The following is a 14918-nucleotide window of genomic DNA, read 5'->3' on the forward strand; positions in this document are numbered from 1 at the left end:
AAAATTTTTTATTTTATTAGTTTTATATTTTTAAAAGGGTCTTTAAAGTATTCTTTGCTTTTCAAAGAGTTTTCACATGCAGTATCTCCTTAAATTTTCAAACAGCCTTGTATAAATTGGTGAGAAAATTCATTTCTATTTTTTTCCATTCACTTTTTGTTTTTTCCCAAAAACAAACCCTTTTTTTTTATTTTTTATTTATTTATTTTTAAAAATTTATTTGACAGGCAGAGTTATAGACAGTGAGAGAGACAGAGAGAAAGGTCTTCCTTCCATTGGTTCACCCCCCAAATAGCCGCCACGGCCAGCACTGCGCCAATCCAAAGCCAGGAGCCAGGTGCTTCTTCCTGGTCTCCCACACAGGTGCAGGGGCCCAAGGACCTGGGCCATCCTCCACTGCCTTGCCGGGCTACAGCAGAGAGCTGGTCTGGAAGAAGAGCAACCGGGACTAGAACCGGCGCCCACATGGGATGCCAGCACCACAGGCAGAGGATTAACCAAGTGAGCCACAGCACCGGCCTCATATTTTTTTTTTTTTTAAAGATTTATTTATTTATTTGAAAGTCAGAGTTACACAGAGAGAAGAGAGGCAGAAAGAGAGAGTGGTCTTCTATCCAATGGTTCACTCCCCAACTGGCCACAACGGCTGGTGCTGCACCGATCTGAAGCCAGGAGTCTCCTCGGCATCTTCCACATGGGTGCAGGGGCCCAAGGACCTGGGCCATCCTCCACTGCTTTCCCAGGCCATAGCAGAGAGCTGGAGCGGAAGTGGAGCAGCCAGGTCTCAAACCAGCGCCCATATGGGATGCCGGCGCTTCAGGCCAAGGCATTAACCCACTGTGCCACAGTGCCGGCCCCGAAACCTTTTATTTAATGAGTACAAATTTCCTAAGTACAACTTAAGGAATATAGTGATTCTTCCCACCATATCCATCTAGACAGCACCATCATTCCTATTTTATAAAGAGTAGATGAAACAAATAATTGGCCTGGCACCCCAAATCTAAACAGCAGAACTGGGGAGAACCTAGGCCCTTTACCTTTCCTTGGTAGATTCAAATGTGTTTTATTAGGGTCAGGGATGGTGGTGCAGCGAGTTAAGCCACCACTTTGGAATACACACATCCTTTACCAGAGTACCGGGGATCAAGTCCTGCCTCCACTTATTATTTATTTGAAAGTCAGAGTTACACAGAGATAAAGAGGTCTTCCATCCACTGGCTCACTTCCCAGATGGCCCCAAGGGCTGGTGCTGGGCCAGGCCAAAGCCAGGAGTCCAGAGCTTCTTCTGGATCTCTCACATGGGTACAGGGGCCCAAGCACCTGGGCCATCTTCTGCTGCTTTCCCACACAGGTTAGCAGTGAGCTGGATCAGAAGTGGAGCAGCCAGGACTTAAACCAGTGCCCATATGGGATGCCAGTGTTGCAGGCAGTGGTTTTACCCACTGTGCCACGATGCCAGCTCCCTGCCTCTATATCTGAACCGCTTCCTGATAATGTGCCTGGGAGGCAGCTGGCAATTTCCCAAGTGCTTGGGTTCTTGGAACTTACAGGGAGACCCAGATATAACTCCTGGATCCTGGCTTCAGCCTGGCCCAACCCCAGCTATTGCAGGCATTTGGAAAGTGACCCAGTGGACAGAAGCTCTCTCTCTGTCTCTCTCTCTTGCTATGTCACTTTGCCTTTCAAGTAAGTAAATAAATATTTTTAAAATCTAAATGTCTTACTATAATAAATTATATTCTAAACAGGTTTAACATCCTCTGCTCAATCAGGGATCAAGTAATAAAAATAGCTCATCCCTGTTTCTCTCACTAAAGCAAATTAAAAATTAAGACTCCATGGGCTGGCGCTGTGGTATAGTGGGCCTGAGACACTAGCATCCCATAGTGGCGCCAGCTGCTCCTCTTCTGATCCAGCTCTCCGCTCTGGCCTGGGAAAGCAGTGAAAGATGGCCCAAGTGCTTGGGCCCCTACAACCATGTTGGAGACCTGGAGGAAGCTCCTGGCCCCTGGCTTCAGATCAGCCCAGCTCTGGCTGTTGTGGTTATCTGGGGAGTGAACCAGTGGTAGAAGACTTTTCTGCTGCCTCCCAGGTTATACATGAGCAGAAAGCTGGAATCAGAAGTGGAGTGGGGATCTAAACCCAGCTCCTCTGAAATGGGATACACTCTGATACCTTAACCACTGCACAAAACATCCACCATGATATTTTTTCAGCCCAACTGCCAATTAATGAAAGACTAGACTCAGCCTCAAGAACAGAAACTCAAGAATGGACAACAGTGCCTACTGTACACCAATAACTGAACATTTGGATCAAAACCACAATCCCATTCTCAACAGGAACATTCCACCTCATTGGTATAAAATGGAGGGAAATCATGCCTTAAGTATGGGATCTCAATTTTTTTTCAGAAGTATGAAATAAGATGCTTTACAGGAAGTAAAAGAGAGGGGTTCTATTTTTTTATTTTTGTAATCTCATGCCTAAAACACTAAGAAAGAAGACAATAGGACACCTGGTAAGGGCAGTAAGAGTGGACACAACAGCGGAGGAAATGCACAGCACTGTAAAAATTATATGCAAGGAATTGTGCCATGAACTCTAAATATATCACTTGTTGCCTTATTAAACAAACAAACAAAACCCAAGTGTAAGCAGAACCAAAACTAACATATCTAACTGGAAAATCCTATAAACCAGAAAGACAATATACCTGTAATCGGTGAACCACTCCTGACCGTAAGTTCCCAAATCCATAGTGGCACTGTGGATTCAAAGGACTTTCTGATGCCTCTTCATAGGGAGTCTGTTCAATTTCCCAATCGAACTCTTCATCATCATCATCTTCAACTTCCCCAGAAACCTCTGAAATACCTAAATGCGTTAAGTATTAGTATTTTTATAAAAGCACTGGATTTCTTAGGTGACAACTAGGGGAAGAAAAGGTACAGGAAAAAAATGCATGAATATGTGTACCCTAAGACATGTACAACAATATTCATGGCTCCACTATTCGAGAGAGCCAAAACGATGGAATGAACCCAAAGACCATCAACAGGAGGTATGAATAAGTACAGTACATTCGTGCCACAGAATGTTATATAGCAATGAAAACAAATGGGGCTCAGCTACAATATACAAAAATTTCACAAAAATGTCAAGTGAAGGCCGGCGCCGCGGCTCACTAGGCTAATCCTCCGCCTTGCGGCGCCGGCACACCGGGTTCTAGTCCCGGTCGGGGCACCGATCCTGTCCGGGTTGCCCCTCTTCCAGGCCAGCTCTCTGCTGTGGCCAGGGAGTGCAGTGGAGGATGGCCCAAGTGCTTGAGTCCCGCACCCCATGGGAGACCAGGATAAGCACCTGGCTCCTGCCATCGGATCAGCACGGTGCGCTGGCCGCAGCGCGCCTACCGCGGCGGCCATTGGAGGGTGAACCAACGGCAAAAAGGAAGACCTTTCTCTCTGTCTCTCTCTCTCTCACTGTCCACTCTGCCTGTCTAAAAAAAAAAAAAAAATTAAAAAAAAAATTTTAAAAAAAAAGAAAAAAAGAAAAGAAAAAAAAAATGTCAAGTGAAAAGAAACCAGTCAAAAACAGAATACATACTATGTGGATTACCTATGCAATTCAATGCAGGTAAAAGGGAGTATAACGGTTATCTGCAGGAGGAGAGGGAAGAGTAATTGGGAAAACACAGGGCAGGATTCCAGGGGATAGGCAACGTTCTGTTTCTTGACCTCAGTGGTGTGCATTTTACGTAACACACTGAACTGTACACCTCCGATCTCAGCTCACGAGGCTAATATTTCACCCTAGATCAGAAGCTGCTTTACCTGGTTCCAAAATGTGACTGATCTACTGGTTCAGTAGGGTTCTTTATGTATTTTAATAACAGCATCAAATAAGCAATCATCACGTGACCTCAACACCTGATGTATTTTCTCCAATTCTGTGTTTACTATAAACCGTTTCCCCTGGAAACACAGAGCATTCTAAGTACCACTGGAATACACCAACCTATTTCTTCCACAAGAGGCTTTGCTGTCCTGGATTTTCTTGGTGCCAGGAGAGCAGTTAACATGTTCAGCCCTTCAAAATGCTGGCCAGGTGTTTCTTTGGGCAATCGAATGGTAAAAACTCCTAAAAGAGAAATACATTTTAGGATTAGACAAACTATATTTTCAAAAACTTCACAAACAAGTCTAAGAAATACACATACTTGTTAAAATGTAATTCTATTTCATATAACTCCAAAATTATGCCCTGATCAGATTTAGTGAATACAAATCAAGACAGACAAAGGCTTGACCAGGGTTCTTCAGCAGCTGTAACATCTATAATCTGTTCAGGCTACAGAATGCTTTTGTCTGACACAGTACTACTTTAACCCAGATTTTTTTAAAAGATTTATTGATATGTTTGAAAGGCAGAGTTACAGAGAAAGAGAGAGAATTTTCCATCCATTGGTTTACTCCCCAAATGGCCCAACAGTCAGAGCTAGGCTGATCTGAAGCCAGGGGCCAGGAGCTTCTCCTGGGTATCCCAGGGGCCCAAGCATTTGTGCCATCTTCCATTGCTTTCCCAGGCACAATAGCAGGGAAGTGGATCAGAAGCGGAGCAGCCAGGAGTCGTACTGGTTCCCATATGAGATGCCGGCAGAACAGGCAGCGGCTTCACCTGCTGCAGCCCCTAACCCATTGGTATTAAAAATCCAAATCGAAACTTCTAAACACCAGTGGCAGTAGTTAATTACATTCCACATGAAGCCTGCCCGTGGCAGACTGAAATTACATCTCTGTGCTTCTTTGCTTTCCTTTGCTGGGTTTATCAACTGCATCTAGGCCCCCATGCAGTTATTTCATTATTTGCTTCTCTTATGTTTTTTAAAACATGATGCTTCTTTCAGTGGTTGAATAGTGTTCCGACAAATCCAGTGCAACTCAATCCAAATATCTCCTTAACGTGCTGTGTACTTCTAAAATGTAGTAACTTTGCTTCAGTGTGCATCCTGCCTGCAGTTAAAAACAGACTTACTACCAAGGAAGGCAGTTCTGTTACAGTTAATTTAATTACACTGCATTATGTGTTAGAGCTTCACTATCTTAACTTTTTCATCCCACCTGCCCTTATCCTAGTTCATTGTAGTCAATAAATATTCATGGAATAAATTACACAGGAATATATATGGCAATCTTATTCCAGATCCAGTAACTAAGGGAAAGCCATGGCATCTATAAAAATAAAGATTGCCTCATGGCTAGCTGAAATGATGGAATTGCCAATCATGAGAAGAAAATGCAAGTAGCCTTTAACCATCACCCAGGGATAGTTTTTCTCTCACCTGCCAGTTATTAAAACTCAAATTTGGCCAGCGCCGTGGCTTAACAGGCTAATCCTCCACCTTGCGGCGCCGGCACACCGGGTTCTAGTCCCAGTCGGGGCGCCGGATTCTATCCCGGTTGCCCCTCTTCAGGCCAGCTCTCTGCTATGGCCCGGCAAGGCAGTGGAGGATGGCCCAAGTCCCTGGGCCCTGCACCCGCATGAGAGAACAGGAGAAGCACCTGGCTTCTGGCTTCGGATCAGCGAGATGCGCCGGCCGCAGCGGCCATTGGAGGGTGAACCAACAGCAAAGGAAGACCTTTCTCTCTGTCTCTCTCTCTCACTATCCACTCTGCCTGTCAAAAAAAAAAAAAAAAAAAACCTCAAATTTGAAAATTGCAGAACAAAGATTCTACTCAAAAGCCGTGTAAATCTTCCACATCTCATTAATCAACAATTCCATCTGTTCTAATTATTACTTCCAAACACCTGTAAAGGTTAGGGAAATTCTTCTAGAAAATAGAACCGGAGTATTTAACTTTACTTTGAAGAATACTTTGAAATACTTTAAACAACTGAGGAACAAACAGAAAAAAGATACAAAAAAAGAGTGACAGGAACAGACTGCACCTGTGGGACTGCCAATGGTCCCCGTGGTAAGACTACTGTGCAGACACTGTGACATGAAGGATCCAAAGAAAAAACAAAACTTTCGAAGGCAATACCTTTATCTGCATCATAGGACCCTTGCTCGCTTCCATTTTCTACAATTCTCCCAGGGAGGGTCAACCTGAAGATTTAACACAAAGTCTCATTAAGGCCTTATACCACAACATAATTTAAGGCTAGTTGGCCATCCATAACAATATATGTTTGTCCATCAAAATTCATCAACCATTTAGAAAGGAAACTCTTCAGCATTCTTTCATATATAGACCAAATTTAGATTCCCTCCCCAACGAAGTACAAACTGGAGATGACTCATCTTTCTACTTGATGATGCATATTATTTATTTATTGGAAAGGCAGTGGTACAGGGACAGAGGAGAGACAGAGAGAAAGATCTTCCACCCACAGGTTGACTGCCAAAATGGTCGAAATGGCCAGACAGCTGGACCAGGCCAAAGCCAGGAGCCAGAAGTTTCCTGTGGGTCTCTCACATGGGTGCAGGAGCCCAAGGACCTGGGTCATCCTCCACTGCTTTCCCAGGGAGCTGAATCAGAAGTGGAGCAGCAGGGACTCAATCAGCACCCATTTGGGGGAATGCCAGGCTTTGGACCGTGGTTTTAACCTGCTGCACCACAGCAACAATCACTTATCTTTCTATTTGAAAACCTCTGACAACAATAAAATAGATACTGAAAAACAAAAACTACAACAAATTAGTTATCACTATTGTTACAGTACTTTCCCCTTCTCAGTAACAGTTTTTTATATGCATGGAGCCTGACAGGGCAAGGGCTCAATAAAAGGATACTACTAATTGCCCCCCCCGCCCCAAAGAGGGAAAAGGCAGAGAAAGGGAAATAAAGAAATAACAAAACTAATTGCTCACCTCAGACAAATTACTACTAAAGAAAAAAAAAAAAGCAGCACAAAGCAAAAATGTTTTCCTCAAATCTCATAATTACTATAAGGGGATTATTTTCTCTCTCATTCTAAAGGAAATAAACTCTGGTTCAATCAAACTGCCACCAAAAAGAATTTTTTTAACACAGATCTCTGTCATTTTTCTACTTGAAAAATCTTCTCCAGCTACCTCATGTCAACTAAGTAAACTCGTCAGTACAACATGCCAGCCCACTCCATACCATTACTAACCTAAAATTTGCATCCCCTTTCCTACTGTGCCCCTCCCCTTGCTTCCTACTAAATGCGATTAAAAATAAAAACCAGGAAAGCTTGGCAGTCCCCAAAGGCCCAGGGCTTCACAAGTTAGTTCCCTTCAACCCCAGTGTTTTCTCGAGCCCCTATGCATCTTCAGAACCAAAATCCCTTCACAGCCCAGAAGAAGGAATCTGTTCATGGATAGATCAGCCTATCATCATGGTTACAAACACTACCTTTAGTGTCAGACTCTCAATCAAGTCCTAGCCCTGCCACTTCCCAACTTTGTAACTTTTTTCAGACACTTCAAAAATCATACTACTTTATGTGTTAAAAACAGAGAAACAACCATATCTCCCATAGGGTTACTGTGAGAATGAAAGACAGTGGGTAAGCACTCAGACAAGTGAGCTATTATTATCAACTTTCTTCTCCTCAACTCCTTATATAGTACATAGGAGTGAAATCATCTTTGTCTACAGATCTGCCTCCCCAAATAACCTCTCAATTCCTCAAGGAAAGAGGAACCACATCTTTGCGATATTCGCTATACTGCAGCAGTTTGTAATTTCCAAGACTGCCCAGCTGGCATCACTCCTCTCAACCATGGGGTCTAAGTCTCTTGCTCTTGAAATTCAGCACACTCCTGGGACTGTTTTGATCAATACAATAAAGCAGATATAACATGAGGTACTTCCTGAAGCGAGGCCAAAAGCTGATGCAGATTCTGCCTTGCTGGTCAGAATACCTGATCTTGAAAATTTCAGCCAAGAAAACACAAACTAGCCCACATAAGGAGACTGCAATGGGGGGGGGGGGGGGGGCTGTGGCGCAGCGGCGCAGCTGGTAAAGCCACAGCCTGCAGTGCCAGCATCCCATATGGGCACCAGTTCGAGTTCCGGCTGCTCTACTTCCAATCCAGCTCTCTGCTATGGCCAGGGAAAGCAGCGGAAGATGGTCCAAGTGCTTGGGCCCCTGCACCCACATGGGAGACCTGGAAGAACCCAGAAGAAGCTCCAGACTCCTGGCTTCAGATCTGCCCAGCTCTGGCTGTTTCAGCCATCTGTGGAATGAACTGGCAGATGAAGACCTTTCTCTCCTTCTGCCTCTGCCTCTCTGTGACTCTGCCTTTCAAATAAATAAGATAAATCTTTGGAGAAAAAAAAAAAAAAAAAGACCAATAGAAAGACCACATGAAGAAAGAAAGATGTCCCACTAACCTCCAGCTTTAGCTCACTATTCTTTTTTTTAACATTTATTCATTTATTTGAAAAGCAGTTTTACAGAGAGGCAAAGACAAAGAGAGAAAAATAGAGAGAGGTCTTCCATCTGCTGGTTCACTCCCCAGATGGCCACAAAAGCTGGAGCTGGGCCGATATGAAGCAAGGATCCAGGAGCTTCTTCTAGATCTCCCACATGGGTGCAGGGGCCCATGCACTTGGGCCATCTTCCACTGCTTTCCCTGGCACATTAGCAAGGAGCTGGATCAGAAGTGGAGCAGCTGGGACATGAACCAGTGCTCATATGGGATGCCAGCACTGCAGGTGGCAGCTTTACCCACTATGCCACAGCACCTCACTATTCTAAACTCCATGTCCAGTCACCACCTGACCATGATGGCATTAACGACTTCAAGCAGGAACACCCTGCCAAGCCCTTCACAAATTCCTTACTCACAAAAATGAAACCACTGCTGTGAAGTCTCACTGGTTCACCCAGCCATAGCTAAGTGGCGCAGAGAGCCCTCAATAATAGCACAGTAGTCCTCCTTTATCTGTGGTTCCACTTTCCATGGTTTACCCATCAACCGCAGTCTAAAAATACAATGGGAGAGAGACCAGATTCACATAACTTTAGAGTATAGTATACTGCTAGACGTGTTCTAGCTTGAGTTATTGTTTCTACTCTCCTACTAATTAGTAAACTGAGCTTTATCATAGCCACGATGCATAGGAAAAACAGAACACTTAAGGTTCTGTATTGCAGGCCTCTACAGGGGATCTTGGAACACAGTCCCCATTGAGAAGAGGTACCATTGCTTCTACCATTTTTGACACACAGGTGATCACCAGCCATGGTAATAAGCACTTTGCATGCAGTATCTCAAGCCTCTCCTCACACAACTCCTTAAGATCATTAATATGGGTCCCACGCTACAGACTATCAGACTCAAACCAGAAACCTGTGTGAGGCCACAGAACTGTACGCATGCTGAGTGCTTACTCCCAAGCTTCAACTACCTGAAGCATGGACAGATCTGCGGGAAGAAAGCTTTTCCATTGTTCTACTTGTATCCTCTTATTCTGCCCTTATCAACTCACAGGCTTCAAAGGGTTTTCACTTTAACACTTTTATTTGACTGGGCTTATTGGCTTATTTCCCAATCCTACTGCATTTTATATTTTTATTAGCGTACATGACAACAAGGTCTACACTTAAGAACAACTGGGGGTCGGCGCCATGGCTCAACAGGCTAATCCTCCGCCTAGCGGCGCCAGCACACCGGGTTTTAGTCCCGGTCGGGGCACCGATCCTGTCCCAGTTACCCCTCTTCTAGGCCAGCTCTCTGCTATGGCCCAGGAGTGCAGTGGAGGATGGCCCAAGTGCTTGGGCCCTGCACCCCATGGGAGACCAGGAAAAGCACCTGGCTCCTGGCTTCAGATCAGCGCGGTGCGCCGGCCGCGGTGGCCATTGGAGGGTGAACCAACGGCAAAGGAAGACCTTTCTCTCTGTCTCTCTCTCTCTCTCACTGTCCACTCTGCCTGTCAAAAAAAAAAAAAAAAAGAACTACTGGGCCTCTGACCTCTCCTTTGTGACAAGGGAGTCTTAGTCACTTTGGGCTGCTCTAACAGAAACGCCTCAGGCTGGGTGGCTTAAACAACTGACATTGACTTCTCAATGCTTCTGGAGCCTGGAAACTTGTTGCCAACCAGTTCAGTGCCTGGGGAGGGCACCCCTCCTGGCTGCAGCTGACCACCTCCTTGCTGTATCCTGACCTGGTGGACAGGGGCCCTGGACTCTCCCTCTTCTTACAAAGGCACTAACCCCATCAATGGGGACTCTTGCCTTCATTCATCTAAACTGAAATATCACCATATTGGGAATTAGGGGCTTCCACCTTTGAATGTTGGAGGGACTCAACTATGCAGTCCACAGCAATGGGTGAACAATAAAACTTGCTCTGTGGGCTCTCCTAAAGCAAATGCAGTAACCCACATGGAACACTTAACCTACAGTAAAACTTCAGGGGATGCTTGCTACTACCACCACCACCATCTTCCTGTTCTTCGTCTTGCCACCCTCAGGGAGACTTGCTCTGACCACTTTAAATAAACCTGGGCCTCTTTTGATGCCTCGTGAGCACAGTTCCTTCCCTTCATAGCACTCACGATTTGTAGAAGCATCATTTGTCCACCCTTTTTCTCTCCCATCCCCAACTACAATGTAAACGTTTAACCTGGGGGTGGGGGGCAGCACCATGGCGCAGTAGGTTAATCCTCTGCGGGCAGCGCCAGCATCCCATATGGGCGTCGGGTTCTAGTCCCCGTTGCTCCTCTTCCAGGCCAGCTCTCTGCTGTGGCCCGGGAGGGCAGTGGAGGATGGCCCAAGTGCTTGGGCCCTTGCACCCACACGGGAGACCAGGAAGGGGCACCTGGCTCCTGGCTTCAGATCAGCTCAGCGCTGGCAGTAGCAGCCATTTGGGGAGTGAACCAAAGGAAGGAAAACCTTTCTTTCTCTCTCTCAACGTCTATAACTCTACCTGTCAAAAAAAAAAAAAAAAAAAACTACAAGAGGGAAGGAGTACGTCTTTTTTTATTTATTTATTTATTTATTTATTTTTTTACAGGCAGAGTGGACAGTGAGAGAGAGAGAGAGACAGAGAGAAAGGTCTTCCTTTGCCGTTGGTTCACCCTCCAATGGCCGCGGCGGCCGGCGCGCTGCGGCCAGCGCACCACGCTGATCTGAAGGCAGGAGCCAGGTGCTTCTCCTGGTCTCCCATGTGGGTGCAGGGCCCAAGCACTTGGGCCATCCTCCACTGCACTCCTGGGCCACAGCAGAGAGCTGGCCTGGAAGAGGGGCAACCGGGACAGAATCCGGCGCCCCGACCAGGACTAGAACCCGGTGTGCCGGCGCCGGCCAGGAGTTCGTCTTGTTCAGCACTATAATCCCAGCACGGACGCCCAATAAATAAACTACATGAATAAAGAAATCAGAAAATACAGTGCTGTATTTCATTACTGGTTGTTTCCTGTTAATCTGTGGCCATGCCTAATTTATCAATTAAACTTTACCATGGATCTGTATGTACAGGAAAAAAAACTATATAGTTTGGTACTCTCCACAGTTCAGGCGTCCAGTGGCGTAGAGATTAAGTCGAGATCTAACGGAGACTTGAGCAGAACTGGTTTAGGTAGTGAAGGAACTAGTTCGCCTGGAGAGGGAGGTTTGTGTTACAAAATACAGAAGCACTTAGGCAGGGAAGGCACAGGGGAGCCGCACTTAAGAAAAGACTGGAAAAACACAAGGGGATCCCAGGGGATTGCCATGCTGTAGCATGTTAGAACCTCTGGCAGCGTCCGTTACAGAATGGGGAGAACCACAGTGTCCACCCCCAAGGGTCGCTGTCAACGTTAACACTGCTTGCCCACCACACGGAACGGCATCAGCCCTAGCTGCTGCCACTGTCGTTACGGCGCTGCAAGAAGAGAAATCTAAAGTGACACAAGCTGAGGGCTGCTCAGAGAGACCCTAAGGAAATTACCGCAACAAACAGGCAAAACGCAGAACTGCGGAGGCGGGCAGCTGGGGAGGCAGGAGAACGCGGCTAGCGCGGACTCAGAGCCCGCTAAGGTGAGAAGTTGAGGAAGCAGGGAGCGGGCAGCCAAGATAAAGGTCGGTACACAGAAGGCGGGCTGGGAAGTCACCGAGAAGATGCGAGCGAGCACGCGCGCGCCGCCGGGGAAGGAGAAGAGCGAACGCGGAGCGCAAGGAGGGGGCAGAGCAAGTCTGGGAGGGCAACTTCACAGAAGCGGGAAACGTGCCCCGGCCCAAAGGCCACGCTGCAAAGGGCTTTCGAGATCGCGCTCACGGGGGGATCAACAAGGCTGGGGAAGGGAACGGGCTTCTAAGCACCTGGAGCGCGCACCTCCAGCAGGTCACTTCCTCGGCCCCAAAAGGAGACGCGCAAGTCTCCAGAGAAAGATTCCGGGGACTGCTTCCCTGCTCTCTCACCCCTCTCCATAGGCGCTTAGTTCATGAATGCCCCCCAATACGCTCGTCCCACGTTGACCCCCGGAACTCACCTGAGAAAGTACGGCTTGGCGTAGAACTTGAAGTCCACCCCCTCAAAGTAGACGTCGAACTCGGAGACTCGGACGTACGGCACGCGGATGGCGACGGTCAGGAAGTCAGGGTCCTGGCTGAGATCGAACGCGGGGGTCAGCATCGCACCCGCCTACGGCCGCCGCCGTCCCGCGGCACAAAACTCTCCAAGAAGTCCCCACACTCGGAGATCCCTTCCGTTAGCCACGGTGCTTCCGGCACAAGGCGGAAGTGCGCGTGCGTGAGGCGGGAAGTCCCGCCCCACGTCGATCTCCATGGAGACGGGACGCTTGTAGTGGCGAGGTGGAGCTTTCAAAGCAACCGGGAAGAGCCAGAGGCGTGGCGAGTAGTGCCAGGGCGCTGGAGCTTCCTCGAAGGGAAGACTTGGAAGAAACGCCGGAATCCGTCTTAGACCCGCCAGGCCTCTATCCAGCTTCTTAGAGATGATTTTAACAGCGCTGGCTTGGCAAGGAGACAGGTGCGCGCTTGAATCCCATCTCAGCCACTTCCCAGATGTAATTTGCTGGGCCAAGTTACAACACCTCCTTATGCTACAGTGAGAGTAATGCTACACCTGTAGCATCTAGAGATGGTCTTGGCCCCGTAGAGACACTGCGGGGATACCACGCACAGTTCCAACAGCGTGCCTGGCAAGCTGGCAAGCTAGCGTGGTAGAGCGATCCCCTGGGCGCCTGGGCGCCTCTGCTTTGTCTCCCTCGCTTTCCACCCGCCCGTGGACGATTTCTTTCCTCACTAGCTCTCACCGTCCCTTCCTCCCTCCCCCCTTTCCCTCCTCTTTCCTATTTTCCAGTTCCCTCCTTTCCTCCCCTTCTTGCAGTAGCACTTTCTCTTGATGGACCCCAAGTTTGGGATTCCAAAGTGCTCAGGTGGTCATCCAAAGACCCAAACTCCAGACCGGTAGATGCAAAAGCAAGAGGATTTTTATTAGGCGTTTGGGCAAACGTGCTTCCTGTCACCAGAGGCAGAGAAGCCCCGAGCAGCAGTTACAAGCAACTTTTAAAGGCAAAAACCACAAGATTAACATATTTCGCGGGGTTTGGCTTGATTGGCTAGTTTAAAGGTTACCATGGGTACTCATTGGGTCCTTTTAGATGGGGAAACTTTCAGAGAACCAAAACTCTCGGGAAATCAAAACTTACAGAATGTCAGCTAATCTTGGGGTGGGGGGGCATCTGGTGCTGGTTCTTGAGACTTGACCTAGTTCCTTGTTCCCGCGCGTGGGTTTTTCAAACCCTAGTTCCCAGTTTCACAAGATTCACCCTTAGGCGTTAGCAAGCAAAGCTAATGTGTACAGAAGCAAGAGATCTGCAGTTAGCTCTTAGCCACACTTGTCACAAAGCACACCAAACACCGGAGTAAGGGTCCCTCGGGTTTTTCATTCCCTCCTTTTCTTTTGTACTGATTTTAATCTTAAAATCTATGGTATCTCAGTGGCCCTGAGGGCCTGGTACTGCTGGGTTAACTAGGGCCTGAACAACGGGACAGTCTTTCACGGATAAACTGAAGTAACCTATTAAGGATACACGGGCCTAAGGTCAGGAGCAGAAGTAAAATAAGCAGGGGGCCCATTATTGTGGAGATTAAAGTAGTCATCCATGGGGACCTATTGAACCAGCCTTCGAACCAACCAAGTTGGGCCTCCCCTCCCGGTCCCTTTGTCTCTTATTAAGCCTGTCTCTAAGCTTAGCCATAGATTCCCTGATGACCCCGGAGTGGTTTACATAAAAACAACATTCTTCCCCCAGAGCTGCACACAAACCTCCTTCCTTAAGAAACAGCAAATCCAGGCCTCGTCTATTTTGGAGCGCAACCTCACGAGAGAGGTGAGACTGTTCCAAATTTGAAACGGACCGCTGTAGTGCCCGTAGATCTTCATCTATGGCTGTCTGGAGGCCGGCATACTGGCAACCTTGTACCAGAGCAGCTGTTTCTGTGCCAACCCCGGCCGCAACCCCAAGTTCCAGCATGACTGCCAGGGTTAGAGAGATGGGCTCCCGCCGGAAGCGAGTGGGGCGGCCGGTCCTGTCCGAGGGGCAGCTGGCCCTGGTCGGGAGGGGGGTCCCTGTTCTCTTAGGACGGGATTTGGCCCTACTGGTAGTGGGTTGGGGGTTTCTACCTTTAGCTTTATTGTCATCATGAGTCCGGGATCATATCCGGTAACATAGAACCTCAGCCCCCATGTCCTTCCCGTTGTCCGGCTGGAGAGCGTGGAAAACGCTTTCCCTTTTGGCGTAAAGGTGATGTTTAGGGGAATACAAAAAGGGGTACTGGAACAGGAGCCTGCCCCCAGGGCTGGGCAATCTCCCTCGTAGGGGGCGAAATTACAGCCTATTGAGACCCAATCCCAACTGGAGGATGGTTTCCACCAGGCTGATCCAGTGGTCTCACAGCCCCAGGCCTTGCAATAGAGAGACTCTGGTCCTCCA

At 47.7% G+C, this 14918-nt stretch overlaps 1 protein-coding gene across 1 annotated transcript in view; it reads right to left on the bottom strand.

The window, feature by feature from the left end:
• Positions 1–12683, bottom strand: part of SHQ1 (SHQ1, H/ACA ribonucleoprotein assembly factor) — a 134856-nt gene extending 122173 nt beyond the window's left edge. The window contains exons 1-4 of the mRNA XM_062201270.1: positions 12453–12683; positions 6048–6112; positions 4021–4143; positions 2720–2880 (exon numbers count right to left, since the gene is read on the bottom strand). Coding sequence (XP_062057254.1) covers positions 2720–2880; positions 4021–4143; positions 6048–6112; positions 12453–12595 — 492 coding nt within the window. The 5' untranslated portion in view covers positions 12596–12683. The remainder of the gene's footprint in view (positions 1–2719; positions 2881–4020; positions 4144–6047; positions 6113–12452) is intronic.
• Positions 12684–14918: the final 2235 nt, after the last annotated feature.

This window comes from Lepus europaeus, chromosome 9, assembly GCF_033115175.1.
Source record: "Lepus europaeus isolate LE1 chromosome 9, mLepTim1.pri, whole genome shotgun sequence".
Taxonomy (NCBI): domain Eukaryota; kingdom Metazoa; phylum Chordata; class Mammalia; order Lagomorpha; family Leporidae; genus Lepus; species Lepus europaeus.